General features: G+C 43.4%; 1 protein-coding gene and 1 non-coding gene across 3 annotated transcripts in view; one reads left to right on the top strand and one right to left on the bottom strand.

Annotated features, from left to right (window-relative positions):
• The window catches only part of Tec (tec protein tyrosine kinase), a 100,856-nt gene that overhangs the window by 57,001 nt on the left and 18,963 nt on the right, over positions 1 to 24,892 (bottom strand). Inside the window, exons 2-3 of one of the 2 annotated variants that reach the window (XM_055629400.1) lie at positions 9,139 to 9,204; positions 7,365 to 7,550 (exon numbers count right to left, since the gene is read on the bottom strand). In XM_055629400.1, coding sequence (XP_055485375.1) covers positions 7,365 to 7,502 — 138 coding nt within the window. In that variant the 5' untranslated portion in view covers positions 7,503 to 7,550; positions 9,139 to 9,204. Of the gene's footprint in view, positions 1 to 7,364; positions 7,551 to 9,138; positions 9,205 to 24,892 lie in introns of those variants that run through there. The other variant, XM_055629401.1, reaches the window with a different exon arrangement.
• On the top strand, positions 11,827 to 11,954 carry LOC129692939 (small nucleolar RNA SNORA17). The gene has a single exon (XR_008722800.1). It is a non-coding gene; the product is annotated as a small nucleolar RNA SNORA17 (small nucleolar RNA).

The raw sequence follows: 24,892 nt of genomic DNA, 5'->3' as shown, positions 1-24,892 counted from the left end.
AATAAATAAATAAATAAATAAATAAATAAATAAATAAATAAAATGCACATAGGTAGGAAGAGAAAGAAAGAGAGAAAGAAAAGAAAGAAAAGAAAGAAAGAAAGAAAGAAAGAAAGAAAGAAAGAAAGAAAGAAAGAAAGAAAGAAAGAAAGAAAGAAAGAAAGAAAACGACACTCATATGTTGGGGTGCGTTGCATGAAGGTGTGTCCCTGTACATTCAACCACTGACTGCTGTACCAACAGAAAGCTGAGTACTGGCCAGACTTTAGTATTGTTATGCTTACGGTCCATCATTGGCCTCATATTTTGTAAGCATTTGCCCTCCTCACATGCTGATTGGTTTAATGAAGAGGTGGTGGCCAACATCTAAGTAGGAAGTACAAGGCGGAACTTCTGGGTAAAGAGATGGTCTCTTGGAGAAGAAGCAGATATGGAGGTCCACCAGTGTGACACGGGAAGGGCCTGAGAGAGAGAGAGAAGTAAAGAACAAGCCACATGGTGGGTTGTGGGCTAGAATACTGGAGGCTGAAGTTAGATGAGCTGGCTGAGAGTCTGCCCAGCTAAATGCCTAAGCTTTTAAATATTCATGGGTCTCCGTGTCTTTAACCACTGATGGGTCCAAAGAAGTCCTGCTACACTCATATGACCCAGGACACCCTCTAGAACACAAGATCTTTCCAAGGTGTTCAATAGTCTGTGACATCGTAAGTATAACTGATTGCTTTCATTGTCCTGCCACAGACTCTCAGTCATGAATAAACCTGCACCACCTTTGCCTAAAATAAAGGTCTTCCTGTCTCACCTGCAATCCACTTAACTATACCTCATGTACTGAGTATCCACCTGTGCATAAACCCTCAGCAATACAAAGATGGGTAAGTCATGATCCCTGTCCACAATACCACAACACCCAGTACCTCTAATACCACAAATCACATTAGAAACATACAAGAATGAGAAACTGAATTTCCATTAGCCTCACTCTGTAGACACCAATTGTGTGTCCTACAATTTAAATAATTTCTGAAACTATATGATAAAGGGGCAAAGGAAAAACACCGTGATCCTGGCTTGACCCCAAGACCAGGGCCAAGAAATCAAAAAGCCACCAATCCCTGAGCATGCCCAAGCTCAGGAATTGAAATCCCACCAATCCTCGTCCTAGAAATCTCCCCCCGGCACTACCCCCGCCCCCCCCACCGCCGCCACCACCCCCAACCCAATAAATTCTATATAATAAACCCTGCTTTCTGCTCAGTTCCCTGCTGCCTTTCCCACTAGCAGAGGCAGCCACCGTCCTGAGCTTTCCCCTCCCAATAAATCTCTTGTGTGAGGTTTGTTGTGTGGTGTGGCTTTGTGGTATTCCTCGGCTCCTGATTGCTAGATCTCTCCAAGCAGAACTGTAACACTTTCACCCTCCCCCTGCCAGAGCAGAACTGTTACCCTTTCACTGGGGAAAGCCCTCCCCTGCAGACCAGAGCTGTAACTAGGGAAACCAAACCCTCCTGGACCAGAACTGTTACACTTGCATTGGGGAAACCTTCCACTGCAGGGCTGGAACTGAGTTGTATAGCTCCTGTAGGGGAAGCCTTTCCTTGAAAGCTGCAACACTTAGAAAACCATGCTCATACACACCAAGGTATAGGGTTCAGCCCTGTATACTTAAAGATAAAGCTTACAGAGTAGGTCTCCAGTTGGTAGGAGCTTCTGTTCGACTCAGCTCCAAACCACAACTTCCTATAACCAATTCTTCAAGTTTGAGAATTTTCTAGTAACCCTGTTACTACTGACTTATAACAAATGAACAATCACATAAAATAATCAATACACAGGGCAAGGGCCAGAGAGGTGCCCAATCCCAGGAGCTCCTGTCTCCATGGAGCTTTCGGGATGACACCACCCTCCCTGCGTGAGAGCCTGTTCTTATCTGCCACTCTGAGCCCTTCACAGCAGACGTGTACTGCCATCAAAATGCAGAAGAAAACCAAGTTAAGCATATAAAAAGACACAATCTACATAAAATAACTTTAAACTCCATACACAAATTGAAAGTGTTATTTTTAAAAACCCAATTACAGGCAGACAGAATCAAAAAACTGTTCAGTGTGAATCTTTCTTTTCGATACAAGAAAAATTCAAAACAGTTGTAACTGAGAATAATAAAATATCCTTGAGTAAAATTTTACGTGTATTACAGAGAGCTGTAACAGTTTTCTTTTTCCTTCCTTCCTTCCTTTCTTCCTTCCCTCCTTCCTTCCTTTCTTTCTCTTCCCTAAATTTTCCTGGAGTAACAAAGTGGTTTCAAAGATAGATTATGAAGAAACAGCCCTGCCATTTCTTGTAAAAATATGCAACTGCTAATATGGCACACCTTATGCAAGCTTTTATCTTTCCTTGCCTTGGTTCCTCATTCTGAAATGAAACCCAATAAGGCTGTGTGTGTGAAGCACTCGGCGCTGTGGCCAGCACGTAGTTAGTGTTCCAAAAGTCACACCATTTTTATAACCATCGTGCTGGAGAATGCTATGCTATGAAAGGCCTGCTTACAAAGTTGGCCACTGGCTAGTGTCTGGCGACTTGGACTTTTCTAAAGATGGTCAAGGTGGCTCACTGTGCCTCAACCAACCATGAGTATGACTTGTGCTAAACACCTGCTTCCCTACTAGCTCTTTTAATTCTGGTATATACTGAGCCAGTGCCCAGAAAACACCAGGGGTTCTGAGTCTATAACAATCTTCCCTCACAGGCATGTTGAACTTATCACAAGTGTGACAGGACCATGCGTGTCATTATGTACACTGGACTCTGGTGCCTGTTCAATTTCTGATTTTGTTTTCTATTCTTCCCCTGTAAGTTCATGTCGCCGACTGTGAGGAAGGGCTGACTTAGAATCTTAGTTAGGATTACTACTACTGTGACGACCAAAAGCAAGTTGGTGAGGAAAGGATCTATTTGGCTTACACTTCCACGCTGCGGTCCATCATTTAAGGAAATCAAGATGGGAGCTCAAACAGGGCAGGAACCTGGAGGCAGGAGCTGATGCAGGGGCCATGAAGGAGTGCTGCTTCATGGCTTGCCTCTTCATGGCTTCCTCAGCTTGCTGGCTTTTTAATTATTATTATTTTCTTTTTATTTTATGTACATTGGTGTTTTGACTGCATGTATGTCTGTGTGAGGGTGTCAGATCCCCCAGAAGAGGAGTTACAGACAGTTGTGAGCTGCCATGTGGGTGCTGGGAATTGAACCTGGGTCCCCTGGGAGAGCAGCCACTACTCCTAACTGCTGAGCCATCTCTCCAGCACCACCCCACCCCCAGCCTGCTTTCTTATAGCGCAAAGGACCACCAACCCAGTGGTGGCACCTTCCCCATCGGTCACTTATTGAGAGAATGTCCTCCAGGCTTGCTTACAGCTTGACATTACAGCGGCATTTTCTTAACTGAGGTTCCCTCCTTTCAAATGACTTCAGCTTTGTCAACTTGACATAAACTATCCAGCACAGTTAGAAGGTCCTTGGCACGGGGGTGGAGCGGGGCTGCGGGTGTGTGGGCGTAGACTGGCCTGTCGCACTGCTCAAATCCTTTGACTTCACGGACTATCTGCAGTGTCCATGCTGTAGTACACAGCACTGTAGCCAGCAAAGCAGCCAAAAAGCACCACTGTCCAATCTAAAGTTTCCTGCTGTCTTACCTAATAATTATTGCAAGATTCCCATCCTACTTATTCAATAGCTCAACATTTTTTTCTTTACCAATATCCAGTAGATATTTTTCTTGAGCAAACTCCAGTCTTGTGCTTCCCAGACTTCCGTCCCCATGGCACATGGAGCCTCCCCGGGAATGTCAAGTGGCCATTCTCAGGGTTAGGGTTAGGGTCAGGGTTAGCTATCATCTAAGTCCCTAAGTAGAAAGCAGCACCACTTGCAAACCTCGAAAGTCTGTGTTACTGTAAGATGGATCGTGGAACATAAACCGTCAGGATCTTTGTTTCCCCAGTTCGTTGGAACATACACAAACATGAACGAATCAGCTACCAAAAGAGAGGAAGGGCAAACTGGAGACATCGAGGGCCCAGTGCACAACTAGAACACTAGTTTTTTTCAATGTGAGACTTTCAGGACATAGCTTAACAGGCTTTCTGATGATCTATCTAAAACATTTCTCAGTACACTTTGACAAACACAGAAAGTGGGTTAGCAGGAACAGTTTCGGGAAAGGCTTTTGCCACCGTGTTGCAAAAGCTGGATGTAGAGACTTAAACAAAGGGTTAACTCTGAGTTCTAACAAAGCACTCAACGGCAGGGAGGGAACCAAGAATGGGGTTCTAAAAAACTCCTAGCACTAGATAGCCTCTTTGCTGGTTTCCTATGGAAAGTAGACTACAGACATTGGTTCCAATGGTTTGCACAGCCCAATTCCACAGCCTGGCTTTCTAACTCAGCATGTCCTCTCTCTAACTCAGCCCAGCTCGTGAGGCTTTTTGACTCATGATTCTAAGAAGAGAGAGAAAAAGCAGAAGAGTCATCCAGTACAAGTCCCCACACAGGGAAGTAACACCCGGGTGAAGTGCTTCTGGGATTTTCTAGAAAATAGGCTGAGAGGTGTCGCTTAGAAATCTGCCCAGTCTTTTGAGAAGTACTGTTGTTTCAAGAATTTTGATTCTTATCTTTCAATTCCTAATAACTCAATAAAGCAATTTCTTGTTTCTTTGGGTGTGGGGATCTAATCATTGGCTTGGTACATGCTAAGCACATACTAAGCACATACTTCTACCACCTGGCTACCTCCCTGCCCCTGGCAACTAGTTACCCCTCACTGTGGGAGGCAACCAATCTGTGATCAGTTCAAGAAGCAAGTCACGAATGAATGCCAGGCCATCCATGACAGCAGAAAGCGAGAGAAATCAAAACGCCCCTCCAGACGTTGGAGGAGTCAGGGGTCAGAAGTGGAGCCCAGCTGGTGGCCGGGGCATGCCAGTGAGCAACAGCCAGAAAAGACATGGACTCTGAATAGGCATTAGAAGAGAGGTTGCCACATGTTGGACAAGCGCCTCATTCTGCCCCTTCCGGTTCTCGCAATGACTGCAGCCACTTCACATTCAGTCAGTGGACCAGGATCTGAAATAAGAGGGTCCCCTGTCTCTTCTCCGCTCAAACAGCCAGGACACTCTTAACTTTGCACAGTTAGCCTTCCACACCTAGAGATACGTTCTGCGTCTACACCATCAACCAACCCTGGAAAATATTTGGAGGGAAAGTTCCATCTGTTTGAGCAAATACAGACTTGTTGCTTTTTCCAAAGCAATCTACAATGAGTATTTCTTATAGCATCAACATTGCATGTGGTATTAGCAATGTGCAGCTAATTTAAAATATACAAGAGGAAGAGCACAGGTTACATGCAAATGCTGAACTCTTTCATATAACAGACTTTAGATTACTGGGTAGTAGTGAGAGGAACCGGTCCCCTTACAGATATCAGGGGCCAACTGTACACTAAGGATCTTCAGAGTGAGCTGGCCACTGGGTTGTATTCTCCTTATGTGTATGGTGTTTGGCCTGTGTGTATATCTCTGCACCCCATACAGGCCTGGCTCCCACAGATGCCACGCCAGGGCATCAAGACTCTCTGGAAACTAGAGTTACAGCTGGCTGTGAGCATCCATGTGAATGCAGAGAATCAAACACGGGTTCTCTGAAGGAACCATCAGTCGTTTTAGCCACTGAGCCATCTCTTTGCCCTCGCCGTGCTGTATTTTAATAGTATCCGTCCGTATTTCTAAGTTGACAATGAAGTTTCTGTAGCTTTGGGGGTTAGTAAGGTACTACCTCTCACCATTTTCATTGCTGTGTTTCTCTTCTTCTCCCAGGTGTACTATGTTGGATTCCAGTTATAACAAGCCATTGCCATACAGCAAAAACTTACTAATATTTCCCTCCAAGTCTGTTTGCAGTTTTTCAATAATCCTTATTTACGGTAACAATTCTTATCTGAAACCCTTTTGTATTTCTGAACTTCTCAGATAAGAACAAAAACGTACCATACATATCATATAACACAACAGTTCTCAATAGGCAGCTGATAAACCTGGTCACATTAATGGTTCTGGGTACAACATAGATACGTATCCAAAGTGACGAGAATAAAGAGTGAGCATGGTCTCACCTCAGCTCTAACTTCACAATTAAAAGGTTGGAAGTTCTGGTTTTCAGCATTTGGGGGTTTAAAGTTAAGGGAAAATGGTCCCAGGGTGCGGGAACCTGAGAACGGCACTAGTCACGGCGATATTCCACAGTAGAAATAACAGAGCTAGGATTGTTCAGGAGAAGCAAGGTCCTCCTGTACAAATCAAGGCAACCAAGACGCAGAAGAAAACAACCAGACAAGTTGATTAACAGCTAATAAAAATGCCTAGGAATAGGCAAAACTAAGCCCAAATGCCATGACCAGCAGGCATTCACCATGGTCACATTTGCTACAGCACATTGTCAAGAAAACTCCAGTTCCGAGTCATTCTCTACAAGCTAAAATGATTTCTAGCAGAAAAGACTATGGAAGTAGTAGAAAATACGATGTCCAGCTGGGCATGGTGCCATACGCCTTTATTCGGGGAGGCAGAGGCAGGCAGATCACTGTGAGTTCGAGGCCAGCCTGGTCTACAAAGTTGAGTCCAGGACAGCCAAGGTTACACAGAAAAACCCTGTCTCAAAAAAATAAAAAGAAAAAAGAAAATACCATGTCCACCATGGCAAGACTTTGAATTGGGCCAGAGATAGCCATTCATTCCTCAGTCTCATTTCTTGTGAAAAGCCAGAAGCTGTCTAACCAAAATCCCTCCCTTCCCCACCATACCTCAACGTCCCACAGCAGGAGCTCAGTGGACCCATGATTCTTTAATCTCCCTACCCTCATCAAAAAACACTGCAATAGATGCTCAGCACCAAGAGTTGGAGAATTCCTCTGTAGAGCAACCTCAATAAATGGTTCGCCAAATAACTGATCAGCTTCAAGGGATGAAGAAAAATGTTCACACAAAGCAGCTTAGGCTTTAATACATAATACGGTAGTTTGTGAGGAAAAGCTCACAAACTCAGTATACTTAATAAATTCTGTAAGGACCTATAACATACAGGAATGGATTTTCTCTGGCAGATTAGTTAGCTCAGAAAGCCGACGCTGAATGGATAGCTATATATCTTAACCTATAATGACAGACGTGGGCCAAGTTCTATCACATGCTAAATGTCACTTTTCAAATCCAAATGACAACAAACTGCAACCTCAAGTTCATTAACCCGGTGGAGAGCTCCGCCAACCAACGGTACCAATGCTGAAAAGGACAGAGTAGATTGCACTCATCTCCTACCTCTGCCCGACCCTCATAGTAGGTTAACACGGATTTTGTAAGCACAAAAAGTCTCTCTTTGTAGTTTAAGGGTGATGTCTTCTTTTTCTGCTGGGACCTTTTAATAAGAATCTCTTCTAGGATAGTGTTAAAATTCATCTCGGTCTTCTGGTTGCTCTTTCTCCTGCCATTGAAGATCCGGGGATTCTACAGTAAGAAAATAAACAGTGAGAATGTGGGCTAATTCCCTAATGCTGTTGCAGTTTCAAACTGTAAATACAGACCCTCCTCTCGCTCCAGCTGAGGCAATCCTAAATGTGCACACTAGGATGGCCAAGGCAAAGAACTCTTCCCCTCTTGACCTCAGCCTCCATCCTGCCCAGCCATTTCCTAGGAGAATCTAATTAAGATTTCCCACAATGATGACAATGGCGATGCAGGCTTTGTCTCTCCCAGGATCCCTCAGCTCCCCAGCACATTCTGCTATTTGACTTCAGAGAACAAATATTTCAGATGGCAAAGTGCATTCTGTTGCCTGTGCTGTCGATTTAAGCCTCGAGATCTTGGTACGCAAAACAGGTGACCACACAGAATAATTGACTTGAACGATAAATGAGCATGGTAGTGGATACAATTTGTTCATCTGTAACTCAGTGAAGATGTCGTCTTGGTCTGGTATCGTAGTGGTGCCGTAGGGAAGCTGTTGCTACAGGGATGTCCCCTGAAACCCACATTACCATGAGCCGTGTGCTATCCAGACCACAAGAGGAAAGGAAACACCTGTCAGAGCAACCCACCTGGATCCAGAGACCCTCAGTCCTGCACCGGGAGCCTTTTGAAACTTACACAAGAGATGGCAAGACGGCTGAATGGGTAAAGGTGCTTGCCACCAAACCTGGTGACCTGAATGCACTTCCTAGAAACCCGCATGGTGGAAAAAGGAGAAACAATGCCTGTAATGTGTCTTCTGACCATCATGGTATGGAAAAAATTGGAAGCGGAGAGGGGAGGAGGAAGGGGAAGAGGTAGGGGAAGAGAAAGGGAGAGAGAGAAAAATGGAAGGAAGGAAGGAAGGAAGGAAGGAAGGAAGGAAGGAAGGAAGGAAGGAAGGAAGGAAGGAAGGAAGGAAGAAATGAAGGAAGGAATGAAGGAAGGAGAGAAGAAAGGAAGGAGGAGGAAGAAAGAGGAAGGAATGGAGGGAAGAAGGAAGGTAAAATTCAACCAAATTTAATTCTTAACCAACTGAAAACCCAAAGGTACATGAAAGAGGACTGCAGATACTTCCCTGAGGCAAGCTGAAGGTAGCTTTCCTTCCCTTGCCTGCTCCATGCCCTTTCAGGAAGTAATCAGACATCAAATGACAGAAATAAAAGGAGTCTCTTGGGGCACATTCAGTGCTACTTGATAGTGTAGGCAGTGACTGGACACTGAGCTACTAAGGAATCCTACCAGGCTTCCTGCCAATCTGATAAGTTTATCGTTCTACTATTTCTCAATGAGCATCAACCACTCGGGCTCCTCCAATTTCTATGAAGGTCTCTTCAACTCCATAACCTCTAAACATCCGCCCCTTGATTTAGAGCAGGGGAATACAAGGTTGGTGTGAGGTTTAAATGAGATGTAGACAATAAACTTACTGTGAACAGGCTATACAAAGATCTATTATGGTTCTATTGAACTCCACTGTCACTTCCCTTACAACCTCTTGGCCTCACAGCTGGACAAAAGCAGCCCCCTCCCAACTGGTCTTCCATTGCCAACACTCTTGCCTCATTTATCTCGAACTACTTCATACCCTTTTCCCGCTGACTCAGTCTTCAGAGTTCCATTTGGTCACTTCATTCTTCTGACATCCCAACACCTGCAGGATAAAGCCAAGACAGTCTGACTCCAGTTGTAATTTCAGTCCACTTCTTCCGCAATCACTCCAAATACTGCTCAAAGCAGTCCCCAGAAGTGCAGGGCTACATCTAATAATATTCATTCCCTGGTCTATAGCACTCCCCCCAACTCCTCTCTCTCCACCTATGAACTCCATCAACTCAGAACTCTCCTCCTTGCTGCACAGCCCTTTCTCATGTCTCCGGTTAGTGCCAATCTCCACTACCTGCGCCCACAGTCTCTCTCATTCATCACAATGCTGATTGTATTCTTCCATGTCTGAAATTTCCATGTGTGTACTCGATTCTGTTTTCCTGAGAAACTGTTGGTAACGCAATTTCCACTTCTTTGGGAATCTTTTTAGAAGACATTTTCAGGAAGGAAAGAAAATGGCCAGTTAGGAAAGATTAGCAGGGGAGAAACAAGCTTATCTAAAGACGGAGGGCTGAATACACCCACTTCATTCCTGGAAGTCCATCAAAATTTGCTATTTTATTTACTTGTTGTTATTAAGAAATTAACACTCTGAGGGACTGAGCTGGCTTAGCAGTTAAGAGCATGTACCATTCTTAAAGATAACCGAGGTTTGGTTCCCAGCACCCATATTGTGGTTCTAGGGAATCCAACACCCTCTTCAGGTCCCCATGGGCACCTGCACTCACATGCACACATCCCCCTCACACACACATAATCTAAAACAATAATAATAATAATAATAATAATAATAATAATAATAATAATATGTTTAAAAAAAGTAAAAATTTAAATAAAAAATTAACACTCAAAAGTAGAAAACAGAAAAAGATATTAAAAAAAAATACAAAAGTTCGGAAACCAGAAGAACACATGCTAGGTTTAACAGAGAAAAGAAGCACCCACCCGGAAACCAACCATTTTATACCATAGAACTTCTAGATGATATAAGAATTAAGTCATCAAATCTAGAAGCCCTAGAGGTGGCCGTAAAAAAAAGAACTCGAAACAAAAGTGTGTTTGTGTGTGAGTGTGCATGTGTGTGTGAGAAAGAGAGAAAGAGAGAGAGTAAATGTATGCATATATGAGTGCCGATGCACAGAGAGGCCAGAGATTAACATCCGTCATCTTTCCCAGTTGATTTCCACCTTAGTTTTTTAGTTAGTGTCTCGCACTGGACCAAGAGCTGCCTGACTCACGAGGCTTTCTAGCCAACAAGCTTCAGGGTTCTGCCTGTCTCTGCCTTCCCAGCACTGAATTACAGGTGTGCCTGCTGTACCTTTTATGCGGATGTTGGTGAACGAAACTCATGCCTTCATACTTGCATGACAAGGACTTCAGCAACTGAGATATCTCCCAAACTCTCTAAAGGCAGGAATTAGTGTTTCAGGAGAAAGGAGTGAGACAGGGTATAGTGAGAATTTTGGTTTCTTAAAAAAAAAAAAAAAAAAAAAAAAAAAAAAAAACAGAAATATTATAAGAATGTTTTTGTTTTATTTTAATGCCAGGTGTGGGATACAGAGCTGCTTCAGATTGTCCACAGCAGCTGACTTTGATCTGTCTCATGCAAGGGTGTGACTTTGCCAATGGCAGATAGTCTCCGCAATTGTGTGACCTTTGGAATCCTGGGGACTTTTTAGAGGGCATATAAATGCTAGGGCCCTGAGAGTGGGTTGTTGGCTGGTTGCTGCTAGTCTTGGTTTGTTAAGTAGCTGTGAGCAAAGAAAGAAGAATTAGATATCCTGAGTGAAAAGACCCAAGGAACTCAACACCCCTAATGAGCAGAAAGTAGTCTAATAATAACACCACCCCTTTTCTTTCCATCCAATTTTCTCTCCTATCTAGTGTTAGGGGGTTGAAAAGGTGGAAAAAGGATGGAGCAGGGTGGAAGAAAGAAGAGCCTACAAAGTAGTAAAAGTTCAGCTACAATGGGTTCTCACTATGCAGCCTAAAACTCTCTATGTAAATCATACAGGCCCCACACATGCAAGGCATACCCAACATGCCCAGCCCCAAGGGAATTTTTGGCAGGAGTATTTAAGAAACAAAACATACCCCTCTTCTGTGTCATAGGTAGCCATTCTCAATTCTAGGAAACACTAACAGGGTTTTTTGTTTGTTTGTTTGTTTGTTTGTTTGTTTGTTTGTTTTTTGTTAGTTGCTGTTGTTGAAAAAATAGGAATATTTTGCCAAAATAAAGGTTATATCCAGATTAAAATATAGTCAAGTCAAGGTCTTGTGAAATCTTAAAATTATGAGAATTAACAGAATATTCCAAAAGCTTAAAAGTAAATAATATAGAAAAGATCAAAATTCAGAATGGCAATCATCACAGACAGCACTGGCAGCTCAGAAACAGAGGGTTTCTACCCAGGAGAAACTAAGAACCGAGAACAGGGAGGCAGAGGCATCAGAGGATTGCTAACATATACTCACTAATTTTATACTTAGCAGAATGTCAATCCAGGTATAAGATCAGAAATACAGCATTCATATATGCAAGGTTGTGAATTATTTGCCTTGTCTTTACTCTTCTGGAAAATCACCAGATCATGTCTTCTACCAAAATAAGGCAATAAATGCACAGAGTTGTGGAATCAAGGACTCTAACACAAGAAAAAGGAAAGAATTTGCCCCGGAGGCGTTGCAGATGTGTCTGCTGGTTCCTATGCACTTCGGTAGGTGGCAGAGAGGACAGGCTGTATCTACACTCAGGGTTCTGACCTGTGAACTACGACTGATTTGTAGCCTAACATTCCCTGAAAAAAGGAAGCCTGAGATGACCATTAGCCCGGGGTCGGGGAGCCCCAAACAGGGAGCTAGCCTGAGACAAACACCAGTCCAGCACCAGGCCAGGCTCCCAGAATGGGGAGCAAGCCAGAGAGCAGGAGAACCCATCTGGGTCCCGGACAGGAGTGAGCCCAAGACAGATGACCCTTGCAAAGGGCCCTGAGGCAGGCCAGGTGAGGAAGGAGCCCGAGATGAGGAATGAGACCGGTGCCCTGGGGCTTGGACAAGGAGATAGCCTGAGATGACCACCAGCCTGGTGTTGGGTATGCCTAGGGGGCAGACCATACCCAAGATGACCCTGCTTTATGCTATAATGTATTAGCAGGGTATAGCACTCCTGACACCACTCCCAAGACACCTTCAGACACTCAGAGACCCTGGGCACCACTAAGGATGAGCAGGTATGATACAGAAAAATGGAAAAGAAAGAAAAACAGCAAGATGAGGGCACAATGAACAAAGGCAGAACTGGAGACTTGAGGGTAGTGAGGAACAGCCTGATGTGAGTAGCCAGCGATGCTATCTGGGACCATGGCAGGTCCTGACCTGTGCTGCCCCCAAGGACCACATCTGGATCTCTGGCCCTGCAGCAGCAGGGCTCTGTCACCAAAGGCCATATCTCTGGTCTGGGCTGCCACCTGGGGACATGTTGATATCTGAGGGCTGTGCAGAACTGGCCCACCCCTTACCTGGGCATTATGGGAAAGCTGGCCCTGGGGGTATAACAGCAGGAGAACTGACCTCACCCTTAAGCAGCTGTAGTACTGCTCTCCCACAGGAGAGTGGGCCACACTTTGGGGGAGTTGCTGGTGAGATGCCCCCAAGGCTACAAGTGTGGGAGAGCTGGCCCCACCACTCATCTCCTGTGCGGTGGCATGGACACCTTGACCCTCACTACCACCAGCAGGCAGGAGACCTGGACCTGGGGTCATGATAGCTGGAGAGCTGTCCCTGCCCTTCACCATCTGCAGCACTCGTGAGAGCAGGCCCTGCTCCTCACCTGGGCAGCAGAGAAAAACTGGCCCTAGTTGCAGGGGTTGCGGGTGAGAGCAGGAAAGCTGGTGGGCTGATCAGTTTAGACAGGGCTTTGAAATGACCCACCTCAATAGTTATCCCACTGGTGCACTGCAGGACTGCATGAAGGGGCCAGCCTACAGATCCAAAACTGCAAGATCTCCATGACACAGGACAACAACAGGATGTCCAAGAGGAGTCCCAGTGAGGTTCCAGTATTGATAGAGTAGAAGCCAGAGGCCTCATGCCAGACCAATGAGTCACTGCAATGAACATTTGCAAGCAAAGAGGTGTGGACAAAGTTTGGCTATGCATCTCAGCATATGTTTTGATACCCTGCTGGGTAGAATCTTTCAGAGGCTGTCTGTGATAGGCCCCTGTCCTGTTCCCTGTTTTTTCCCTCTTCCGATGTCCTTCTCATTTGCCTTTCTGAATGAAGATTGAGCATCTTACCCAGGGTCCTCCTTCTTGATTAGCTTCCTTAGGTGTACAGATTTTAGTATGATTATCCTATATTATGTTGCTAATATCCACTTATAAGTAAGTACATACCATGTGTGTCTTTCTGCTTCTGGGATACCTCACTCAGGTGATCGTTTCTAGATCCCACCATTTGCCTGCAAATTTCATGATTTCCTTGTTTTTAATTGCTGAGTAGTATTCCATTGTGTAAATGTACCACAATTTCTGTATCCATTCCTCAACTGAGGGACAGCTGGGTTGTTTCCATCTTCTGGCTATTACAAATAAAGCTGCTATGAACATGGTTGAACAAATGTCCTTGTCGTATACTTGAGCAACTTTTGGATATCTGCATAGGAGTGGTAAAGTTGGGGCTTGAGGTAGCACTATTCCTATTTGTCTGAGAAAGCTCCAGATTGATTTCCAAAATGTTTGTACAAGTTTACACTCCCACCAGCAATGGAATATGCATAACCAAACTTTGAGGAGAGTGCAGGGAATCTTATGAAAGAAGAGGGAGATAGAAAGACCTGGAGGGAACAGGAGCTCCACAAGCAGAGAAACAGAACCAAAAGATCTGGACCCAGGGGTCTTTCTGAGACTGATACCCCAAATAAGGACCATGCATGGAGATGGCTTAGAACCCCTGCACAAAAGTAGCCCAAGGCAGCTCAGTATCCAAGAGGGTTCCCCAATAATAAGACCAGGGACCATCTCTGACATGAAATCATAGGCTTGCTCTTGGATCACCTCCACCTGAGTGGGGAGCAGCCTTACCAGTCTGCAGAGGAAGACAAAGAAGCCAGTCCTGATGAGACCTGATAGACTATGGTCAGATGGAAGGGGAGGAAGACCTCCCCTATCATTGGACTGGGGGAGGGGCATAGGAGAAGAAAAGGGAGGGAAGGTGGGATTGGGAGGGGAGGGGGAAGGGGGCTATAGCTGGAATACAAAGTGAATAAACTGTAATTAATAAAATAAAATTTAAAAAAAGAAGTGTGGACAAAAGAGTATATAATGTAGGACACACTATGAGATATTACAGCTTCCACAATGAGATTTTTTTTCTCCGTTGATGGGGGGGGGGGGTTTGCAAGGGTGGAAGGTGGGTATGAGGGGAGGGGAAAATGAATTGGATTGGGGTGCATGATGTGAATTAACAAAGAGCAGGAAGAAAGAGAGAGAGAGAAAGAGAGAAAGAGAGAAAGAGAGAAAGAAAGAAAGAAAGAAAGAAAGAAAGAAAGAAAGAAAGAAAGAAAGAAAGAAAGAAAGAAAGAAAGAAAGAAAGAGGAAGGAAGAAAGGAAGGAAAGAAGGAAGGAAGGAAGGAAGGAAGGAAGGAAGGAAGGAAGGAAGGAAGGAAGGAAGGAAGGAAAAAGCAAGAAGACCTCCCAATATCCCATCATGATGAAGGGAAATTCCAAGATGAATGACAGCAACAAGCAAAGAGACTAACCTGACAATATATCAAGTTAGAAGGTTCCTGGGAAGAACTCTCGTAGAAGATAAAACTGAATGCAGAGGGAAGTGCATAGTAAGTTAGTTAAACATTATTGATGTAGGAAACAAAACTAGTTCCAGAGAAAATAAAAAATCATATTGCAAAGGCATAAAAAAATCAACCAAAGTATATCCTGGGCCTGGCTGTATAAATAGGATCCATAGCATCACAATAATATAAATAATAAGTAATAAACTTGCTACTTTCATAAATGTTTTTGGAGGGCAGGAAGTGTGTTTCCGTGTGGGTGGAAGAGTAGGTTGTGCAAGAGAGCCACATTCTCTTCAGTTGTGAGAACCTAAACTTGAAATATCAAGTAACATAAGCATGCTACCTACTTAAGAGATTATCTAAAGATAAAGTTACGACAAGATTACATGGATCGATTTAGCTTTTCTGTCAAACTGTTGAATGTCACACTCTTGAACTCCAAAGCCCCCCAACTCAGCCTCCTGTGTGACAGGCACTGTGCGCACACCTGGTTAACAGTTTTGGCTTTTTACTCTTTTGCTCTATGTCGACACTGTCCAAACCACTAAGCACTCATAGGCCTTGCATCATCCCATTCCCTCAACAGTTTTTCGGAAGCGTGTGCCTACACACTAGTCACAAACCAAGAGCCGGAGTCAGGCTGCAACCCCTGGTGCAGCTCCAGCACCAATCCTGCTGCACACTCCAGGAAAGTAGAGCAGGAGGGGAAAGGTGCCATTCTGAGCAGCTTCATTTGGGAAGATTATTGAAAGCAACTGCATTCCTCTCCAGATGACCACAGAGATGGCCTATGGCTGAGAAGAAACCTTTTGATCCCCAAAACCGAAGGGGAGCTGTCCCCTCTGAACAAGGACACAATAGGATTGATTTTCCGTGCCGAGGCCTGTTCTCCTGTGATGTGCTCCTCCCCCCCCCCCCCCCCCCCCGTTGGATTTCTTAGGCACTGGGATATGGATGACTCCTTCTAGGGAAATCTGTCTTCAGCCCTTGATAGATAGGAATAACATGGTTTGTATTTGGGGGGGCTTTCACTGAAGGTGAGAGTCTCCTCAAATGCTCCAGACTCTTCTCCCAAACATGACATAACTCTGGTCACAAATATCTTTCTTCGGTTTCTTTAGGGGACAGAATCTCATTATGTCACCCAGGCCGGCCTGGGATTTGTGGTTCTCCTGCTTCTGCCTCCTAAAACCCTAAAGGGTTTTCGGCTATCTGCCACCACACCCGCTTCTTCACATAAAACGAAACTGCCAAATGAAGTCCCCTTTGTCTATGTCCTGCCAAAGCTAAAGACAACCTTACCCTTTACCTCGGCAGCTACTAAAAGCTTAAAACAGACATTACCAGACTTTGAACACTTATATCCTGAAGCAGACAATGGAAAAATGTCACCATCTCACCAGCGACAAACTCAAGCCACCAAAGTTATATTCTCTGCCCAGTGTTACATAACCTGAGGGTGAGATCCAGCATTTGCGGCCAACACATCTTAGAACCTCATTGATCATGAAAGACTCCGCTTGGAACGAGCACATTTTAAAACCTAAGTGGCCACTAAGGCAGCCCATCCAGTCAATACAATCTTCCATAACATTCTCCATCAAAGGAGCAGAAGTGCTAACCCAGAAGGCAGGCAAAAGGCAGGAGAAAGCCACACCTCCATCTTACTTTAGAAATTACATGTCAGTTAGTGCTGCTCCCTCCACTGGTCAAAGATGCAGTGGAGGGTGATTAAGGCAGACTCGTCTATTAAAATTGCTGAGAACAAGTGACGGTTAAGTCTCAGCCTCAATAGGGCATCTATAATGCTCCCTCCAAGATTCAGAAGCATTGAGGAAGAAGGAGCAGGAAAAATATAAGAGCCAGAGGATGAGCAGGAGCACAATAAAGCTCTGTCACATGGACATGCCATGGCTATGAACTCAGCATCAATGGGAGCCTTCACAAGACCTGCAGAAGATGTGCAAGGACTGACTGGTCCATCAGTATTCCAGGACTGGGGAGAGGATCATTAGGCTTTTAAAAAGGAAATGAATAAATGCCTTAAAGAAATACAAATAATACAGTCAAACAAAAGAAAATGAATAAAACATATTCCAACCAAGGACCATTCATGGAGATAATCTAGAACTCCTGCACAGATGTAGCCCATGGCAGCTCAGTGTCCATGTGGGTTCCCTAGTAAGGCAAACAGGGACTGTCTCAGACATGAACTCAGTGGCTGGCTCTTTGATCACCTCCCCCTGGGAGGGGTGCAGCCTTTCCAGGCCACAGAGGAAGACAGGGTAGCCAGTCCTGATGAGAGCTGATAGGCTAGGGTCAGATGGAAGGGGAGGAGGTTCTCCCCTATAAGTGGACTGGGGAAGGGGCATGGAAGAAGAGGGAGGGATGGTAGGATTGGGAGGGGACAAGGGTAGAGTTATAGCTGGGATACAAAGTGAATAAATTATAATAAATAAAATTATATTAATTTAAAAATTAAAAATACTTGAAAATGGAAATAGAAGCAATAAAGAAAGCACAGCCTGAGGGAATCCTGGAGATGGAAAACCTAGGGAAGAAAACAGGAACTACAGACTCATGCATCATCAACAGAATATACAAGATGGAAGAAAGAATCTCAGATGTAGAAAATACTATAAAAGAAATTAATACATCAATCAAAAAAAATTAAATCTAAAAAGTTCCTGACACAAAACATCTGGGACACTATGAAAAAGACCAAACCTAAGAATAATAGGAATAAAAGGAGAAAATTCCCAGCTCCAAGGTCCAGAAAATATTTTCAACAAAATGATAGAAAGAAATTTCCCCAACCTAAAGAAAGAGAGGCCTATAAACATACAAGAAGGCTACAGAACTCCAAATAGATTGGACCAGAAAAGAAAATCATCCTTCCACACAATAATCAAAACATTAAATGTACAGAACAAAGCTTTAATAAGCTACAAGGGAAAAAGCCCAAGTAACACATAAAGACAGAGCTATTAAAATTACACCTGACTGCTCAACAGAGACTTTAAAAGCCAGAAGGGCTTGGGCAGATGTCCTGCAGACTCTAAGAGACCACAGATGCCAGTCCAAGCTACTATACCCAGCAAAACTTTTAATCACCATATATGGAGAAAATAAGATATTTCAGACAAAACCAAATTTAAACAATATCTATCCACAAATGCAGCCTTACAGAAGATGCTAAGAGGAAAACTCCAACCCAAGCAAGGTTTTAACTATACCCAAGAACACAGGAAATTAATTACATGTATTCTTCACTTTCTAAACTAGAGGCAGCCCAAGCATATGGCTGAAATTAAAACAAACTGACTAGAAGAGTTTTGCCACTTGACTTTAATTCTAGGATCCAAATGCATTCCCATGGAGGAAAAAAATATTCAACACACATGGGACAAGTGCTGGGAAAGAAACAAGGAAACCCAGGACATTTGGGAGAACTAAGGAGGATCCACAGAACCTCTGGGGTAGTGTAAAGCTTTGAGCAGTTACCACATTTTTTACAACTTTCCACTTACCACCACCCCAGCACTTTTACTGCCATCCTGAGATCAAAGTTCCATCACTCATTACATCTGCTGAGATAGAAAAATCCTCAAGCTGGGCATTTGTTCCCTTTTGTATGGTACCGAAGCTAAATCTCCGTGTTACACTCTACCAATATAGTATGAAATTCCATAATTTGAGATTTCACCACATATTCCATAAAATAAATGGAATGCCTAATATTTTTCTAGTACACTATGAAATTCTTATGAGCAAACTGCTTCCTCTTGCATCAGATGGGACCTAACAGAGAGACCCACAATTTTTCAATATTCAGTGGACCCTAAATGGGGTGTCTTCCTCAGACTGCTCCTCTCAGGGTTCAGGGAACTCCACGAAAGAGGAAGCAGATGACTTGAAGAACCAGAGATGGTGACTGACGCCAAGGAGACAATGTCTCCCAGACAACACAGGACTCATATGAACGCACAGAGAGGGTAGCAGAATGCACAGGTTCAAGCCAGATGTGGTCCCAGAACTGAGACGGAAAAGTGGATAGGAACTCCTGTCCCTAACTAAGAAGCTATCTCTAACGGACATCTGCTTGCAAAGGAAAATTTAGTTTTCTCCAAGAGAGTCCTAGTGTATATATAAATCACACTAAAAGGTGGACCCTATGTCAGGAAGTGGATCACAACACAAAATGAACCCAATGGCATTTTTGTTGACATTTTGTCTCATATTTATTGCTCTGTTTGGTCATTTTGGCTTTTGTTGTTGTTTTATTTTGGGGGGTTGTTTTTTTGTTTGTAAATTGTTGTTTCCAGTTTTTGTGTTTTTATGGTGTGTGTGTGTTTTCTTTAGTTTTTGCTGTTTTTCTGATTTGTTTGGGGTTTTATTTGTGTGTTTCAACAGAGAGTTGGGGAAAAGAGAGAGAAAGAGACAGAGGGAGAAAGAAAGGGTGTGGAGTTGGGTGGGTGGGGAGATGGGGAAGATGGGATAAACTGGGGAAGAGAAACTTACTGAATTGTGTGAAAAATTAGCACTAATAAAGAATGGATGTATACATGTCAATATACGTAAGTTTTCATTCAGGCCCACAACAATTTCTCAAAATTACATTTCAAGTCTGACTACTTGGTCGCTCATAAATCAAGCAAAAGAATATACAACTACCATGACCTTGCAGTCAGAACCTTGCCTGGAGTAAAATAGCCATTTAGTAAGCAATCGCTAAATATAAGGCCTTCACTGTAGTAGAATCAAAACCTCAAAGGTAAGAGAAGTGTCTACTTTATAGTCTTCACTTTCTCAGTGTCTCCTGCCATCACTGGACAGATGCAAAGGAAAACACCTCTTTTGTAAAGTTAAATATCACAAGACCCTCACCATAAGCTGGTGATCCTTGTATTGCAAATAACCACGTGCAGTTTCAATCAGTGTCCATAACGGACAGCCAGCAGGGCCTGCCTCTTCTCTGAGAAGCGCCTGGGAACCAGTTCTGCACTATTCAGATCCCCTCCTTACAGCACTGGAGGTTCAGAGTTTATTCACCAGAGAGGCCACACCAGTCTTGTCTCTTTAAGTGGGAGCATTCTGTGCCCAATAATGTTCTGAGAGGGCTTTTAACATACCGCAGTAGGCTAGTGGCGGAAGAAGCCCCTCTGTCCTGGATAAGCAAGAAAACCAAGGGCAAAGCTCAGAGTCTGAGGGTTCTATGACGTTCTTTTTAAGATTTCTAAACCAAAGTTGATGATCTCTAACAGCCTTTAACCGCATAGTTCAATTATTCTAGCTCAATATGCTAAAAACGTACTGGCTCCCAAAAGTGCTACTGATTTAAACAGGAAAATCACTGCCTAGGAAGCAAGTATGTGCCTTTTTGTATACTAAAAAAAAAAAAAAAAAAAAAAGCCAAAGGGTTTTTTTCCAAGTAAGGGTTTCTCTGTTGCTCAGGCTAAACATGAGCTCATAGGATTTAGCAATCCTCCTGCCTCAGCCTCCCCAGTGGCTGGGACATTGGATATGTAGCACCATGACCTGGTTTCTAAAAGAACCAACTTTTAACGTGTGTCCTGATGAAGCAATGGTTTTCTGAACATTATCCTGAAGATGTTTTTCCTCGTATCACCCTCCATTACCTCCCTCTGCCAGTTCTTCACAGTGAGTTTGTCTAAGCAGCAAGGGCTGGTGTTAGGAACCGGAATGGCTGAGCTGATGAATGTGACGCGGACCTTAGTGTCACAGAACTTCAAGTGGTTACCTAACTCCTTAGGTGCTGTCCTGCCATTCGTGAGACTGAGGGTGGTGGCACCAACCTCAGAGGACTACTATGGGAACAAGCAAGGCAACACACAACTTCTTAAGCAAATGGTCACAGGGAATGTCGCTAAGTTGCCTCTTGCCATCTTTGTTCTGCATTGGTTCATACATACATACTCAACAACTGCTAACCGAGCGTCTGCTAAGTGTCAGCTATATATGTTCTCAGGCCCTGGAAGACAAAATAAAGGATTAGACAGAGCCATTAGAGTGAGTCTCTCAGAGTCTAGCAAAAGGAGCAGACACACAAAAGCTAGTGATTTATTTACCATGTGCTAGACCACAGATGGCTTCTGCTGAGGCAGATGATCTGCCGTAAAGAGGATGCCAGGAAGCCGGGAGTGGAGATACACATTTGTGTTCCTAGCACTACAGAAGGGAAGGCAGGAGGACTGCCAAGAGTTCAAGACCAGCCCGGACTACACAGTGAGTTTCAGGCCAGTCTGGGTTATATGGCAAGTCTCTCTCAAAAACACATACACAAAAAGATGGTACCTGGGCTGTGCTAAAAAAAATTAATAAATAAATAACCTAGTATGTTTTCACCCATGGAATACAGTGGAACAGGGGCACTGTCAGGCCAAGGGCTCAGGACTGAGAAATCCACAGCAGTTTGAAGAAATGCAAGCAGTCAAAACAGCTTATATTAATTAAAAAATCCCATTTTAATACTCCTTCATCCCCTCCATTCTTGCCCAAGTCCTGAGGGAAAGAAAACTATTTCCACTGTTTAAAACAAAATCCAAGTGAGTCCTTTTTAACATTGGGTTTGTTTGTTCCTTGGGCTTCGATAAAACTTTGTTGCAAGTGCACTCTATATTAAGCTCTGTGGAAGACACAAAAAAGTACACGGGAAGGCCTCCTCTTCACTGAGTTTATACCCCTGCGGGCTATATCCCTGGGATGCCTTGATGGGCTCCCTTGCAGCCTGCTTCTGTGTTGCTAACCTCATGTGACAGCAAGGCATGGTACCTGAACACCAGATTGTGAGGCCCAGCCATGTCCGGCCATGCCCAGACCAAAAGTCACCAGATCTAGTTTCTCTACTGGGAGACACTAACAAGCTTAGCAAATGTCACCTCCCTCCCTCTCTCTCTTTGTCAATACCGTGACTAACATCTTAACTGCTTTTTGGTGTGTACAACTATATGGAATAATGGGCTACACTGAAACATTTTCTTGACTATAGATTGGGGTTTACGCCCATTCATGCCCATTCTTGTCACATCCCTCTCCCAAATGTTACACTTCCTCTTCTTGAATAGTCCTCCTACTTTCACATCTTTAAAAAAAAAAAAAAAAAACCTAGATTTAATGTGAAGAAGAGGAGATATTGTAATATTTACCATGTTTTTTTGAAAATCAAAGGTTATTATCGTGGGTATTTTCCCAAAATAATCATTAAGAAAAAGTAAATTTTTTTACACACAAACACGTACACATGCTCACTTGCTGTCAGTATTACTCTTGTGTCTTAATTTCTGTAGCATTACTATAAATAACTGAGATGTTCAGGGAGACAGTGATGTGAATAAATACAAGCAAAGAGAACATAACCAACATTATACTATCAACACCACAATATTCTCAATAAGGCAAAACTGAAGGTACAGAAATAAACCTACCTATGACCAATTACTTTTTGACTAGTGTGAATGGAGAAAGAATAATCTTTTTTAACAAATCATACAGAAACAGTTGGATATAAATGAATTGAACCCCTACTTCATATACAAAAAAATAGAAGCATTAAAATTGCAAAACTCATACAAGAAACATAGGTATAAATTTCTGTGACCTTAGACTAAATAAGGTTTTGTTTGGTTGGTTGGTTTGGTTTAGGGTTTTTTGTTGTTGTTGTTGTTGTCTGTTTGTTTGTTCATTTGTTTTTTAGATGGAGCATCTCAGTGTAGCTCTGGCTGTCTGTCCTGGAACTTTCTCAGTAGACCAGGCTGGCCTCTACCTCCTGAGTGCTGGAATTAAAGGTGTGCACCACCACTGCCTAGCTAAGAAGGGTTTCTTAAATCTGAGTATAATTAACAGAAGAAAAAATAAATTAGGTTTATCAACTTAAAAGGTTTTATGTTTTATTATTAAAAAAAAAAAAGTTAAGGCAAGAGACTGGAGAAATAGCTCTGTGGTTAAGAGCACTTGCTCTTCAGACAACACAGTTTCAGTTCCCAGCACAAACGTGATGATCTATATCCATCTATAACCCCACCTTCAGGGGATCTTCTGACTTTCTCAGGCACCTGGCAAGCGCATGGTGAAAACAAAACTCTCATACACAAGTCCTAATTTTTGTAACTAAAAACAGGAGAAAATGTTTGCAAATGAAATACTGATAAGAGAGTACAGTACACAGATAATATAAAGAACACTTTCAATTGAACAATCAAAAGACAAACTTCACTGGGCCTGGTGGCATAAGCTTGTCTTCCCAGATATGTGGGAGGCTGAGGGGGGAGAATTACAACTCAAGGCCAGCCTTACACAATTCAGTGAGGCCCTACCTGTCTCTGTCTGTCTGTATGTCTATCTGTGTGTGTGTGTGTGTGTGTGTGTGTGTGTCTGTCTGTCTGTCTGTCTCTCTGTCTCTCTTACACACACACACATAAAAACACACACTGCTGAGAATAAGTGACTGTTGCTTGCTCAGTCCTAAATGAGACATCTATATCAATCTCCTTCCCACCCCATCCCCATGCCAAGGCTCAGGCAACAAAAGAAGATGAAGTAAAGTAAGAGTTACGATGAGGAGGACTACTGTGAAGTGTTGTCTTCAGGACATAGCATGGCCACTGTGATCACATTTCACAGAAGCTGTCATTATTCCAGCAGGCGGCACTGACTGGACTCCTGGAGCTTGAGGCCACAGCACAGGGGTTCAACCCAGCATGTGCAAGGCCTGAGCTTCAAGGCTTGGCACCAAAATAAAAGAAAATGGGAAGGGGAAAAAAGAGGAGGGGAGGGGAAGAAAAAGGAAAAGGACAAACAAACCAATTTAAGGATAACCAGTGGAGTCAAGTGCTACAGCACACACCAAACATCCCAGAACAGGGGAGGCAAAGACAGGAGGCCGCTGGGGCCCAGGAGCTCAAGGCTGCACTGGGTAAAGCAATGAGACCCTGTCTCAACGCAAACAAACACACACATTACAATGGGCTAAGTTCGTGGGCAGATATACCTCCAAAGATTACACACAGATGACCAATAAGCAATGTCATCATTTCAGCCTCATTTGTCAGCAGGAAAATGCAAACAACGCCACAAAATCCCATTTCACACATAACAGTGGCTAAAACAGAAAGAAATAAGAAACAGAGTGAGGATTTACATGAACACAGAGAAGCCAGAATCTCCCACATTGCGCCTGGAAATTAAAGTGGCCTAGACGCTGTGAAAGACCTTATGGCAATTCCTCAAATATTGAAGTACAGAGTTAGCATAGGACTCAGCTATCTACTTAAGAGAACAGAAAACATACACAAAAACTGCACGTGAACACTCAGAGCAGTCCTGCCAATAATGGCCAAAAAATGAGAACACCCCAAGGGCTTTCAACTGATTAAGAGATAAGCAAAAGAGCATATAGCTACATGATAGTATCACACCATAAGAAGGAATTAAATCCGGACACATGGTACAGCTTATGCCCTGTAAGCATTATGCAACATAAGCGACACACAAAAGACCACAGAGTGCTGAAATGTCCAGAAAACGTAAATCCCCACTAGCAGAAAGCAAGTTACTGCTTAGGAGGGAAGAGGGAGAAATTTAACGGGAGGGTGTATGTCTGGGGAAGGGGTGACAGACGTCTTCACCACTTGGATAATAGTGATGGCTGCACATTGTGGATAGACTGAAAACCACCGGCCTGCACCTTTTCAAATGGTGTAAGTGCTGTGTTGCATTAACTTAATTTATTCTACAGAAAATAATTTTATGGAAAAAAAAAAACACCACATGTGTAGCATATAAAAAACACAGTGATAAGAATGAAAAGAGTTAGAAATCAAATGAGCAAGGAGAAAATTGAGTGGAACACATAGCTTACTTCTCCACACCCATGATAAACAGAAAGCAGTAAAATGCGCTTTGGTTCCCCAGGAGGTACAG

This window comes from Psammomys obesus, unplaced genomic scaffold (genome assembly GCF_907164565.1).
Source record: "Psammomys obesus unplaced genomic scaffold, mPsaObe1.curated_primary_1811, whole genome shotgun sequence".
NCBI classification, from domain to species: domain Eukaryota; kingdom Metazoa; phylum Chordata; class Mammalia; order Rodentia; family Muridae; genus Psammomys; species Psammomys obesus.
Note: the sequence above shows the minus strand (reverse complement) of the source record. Positions and strands in the feature narration are given on the sequence as shown.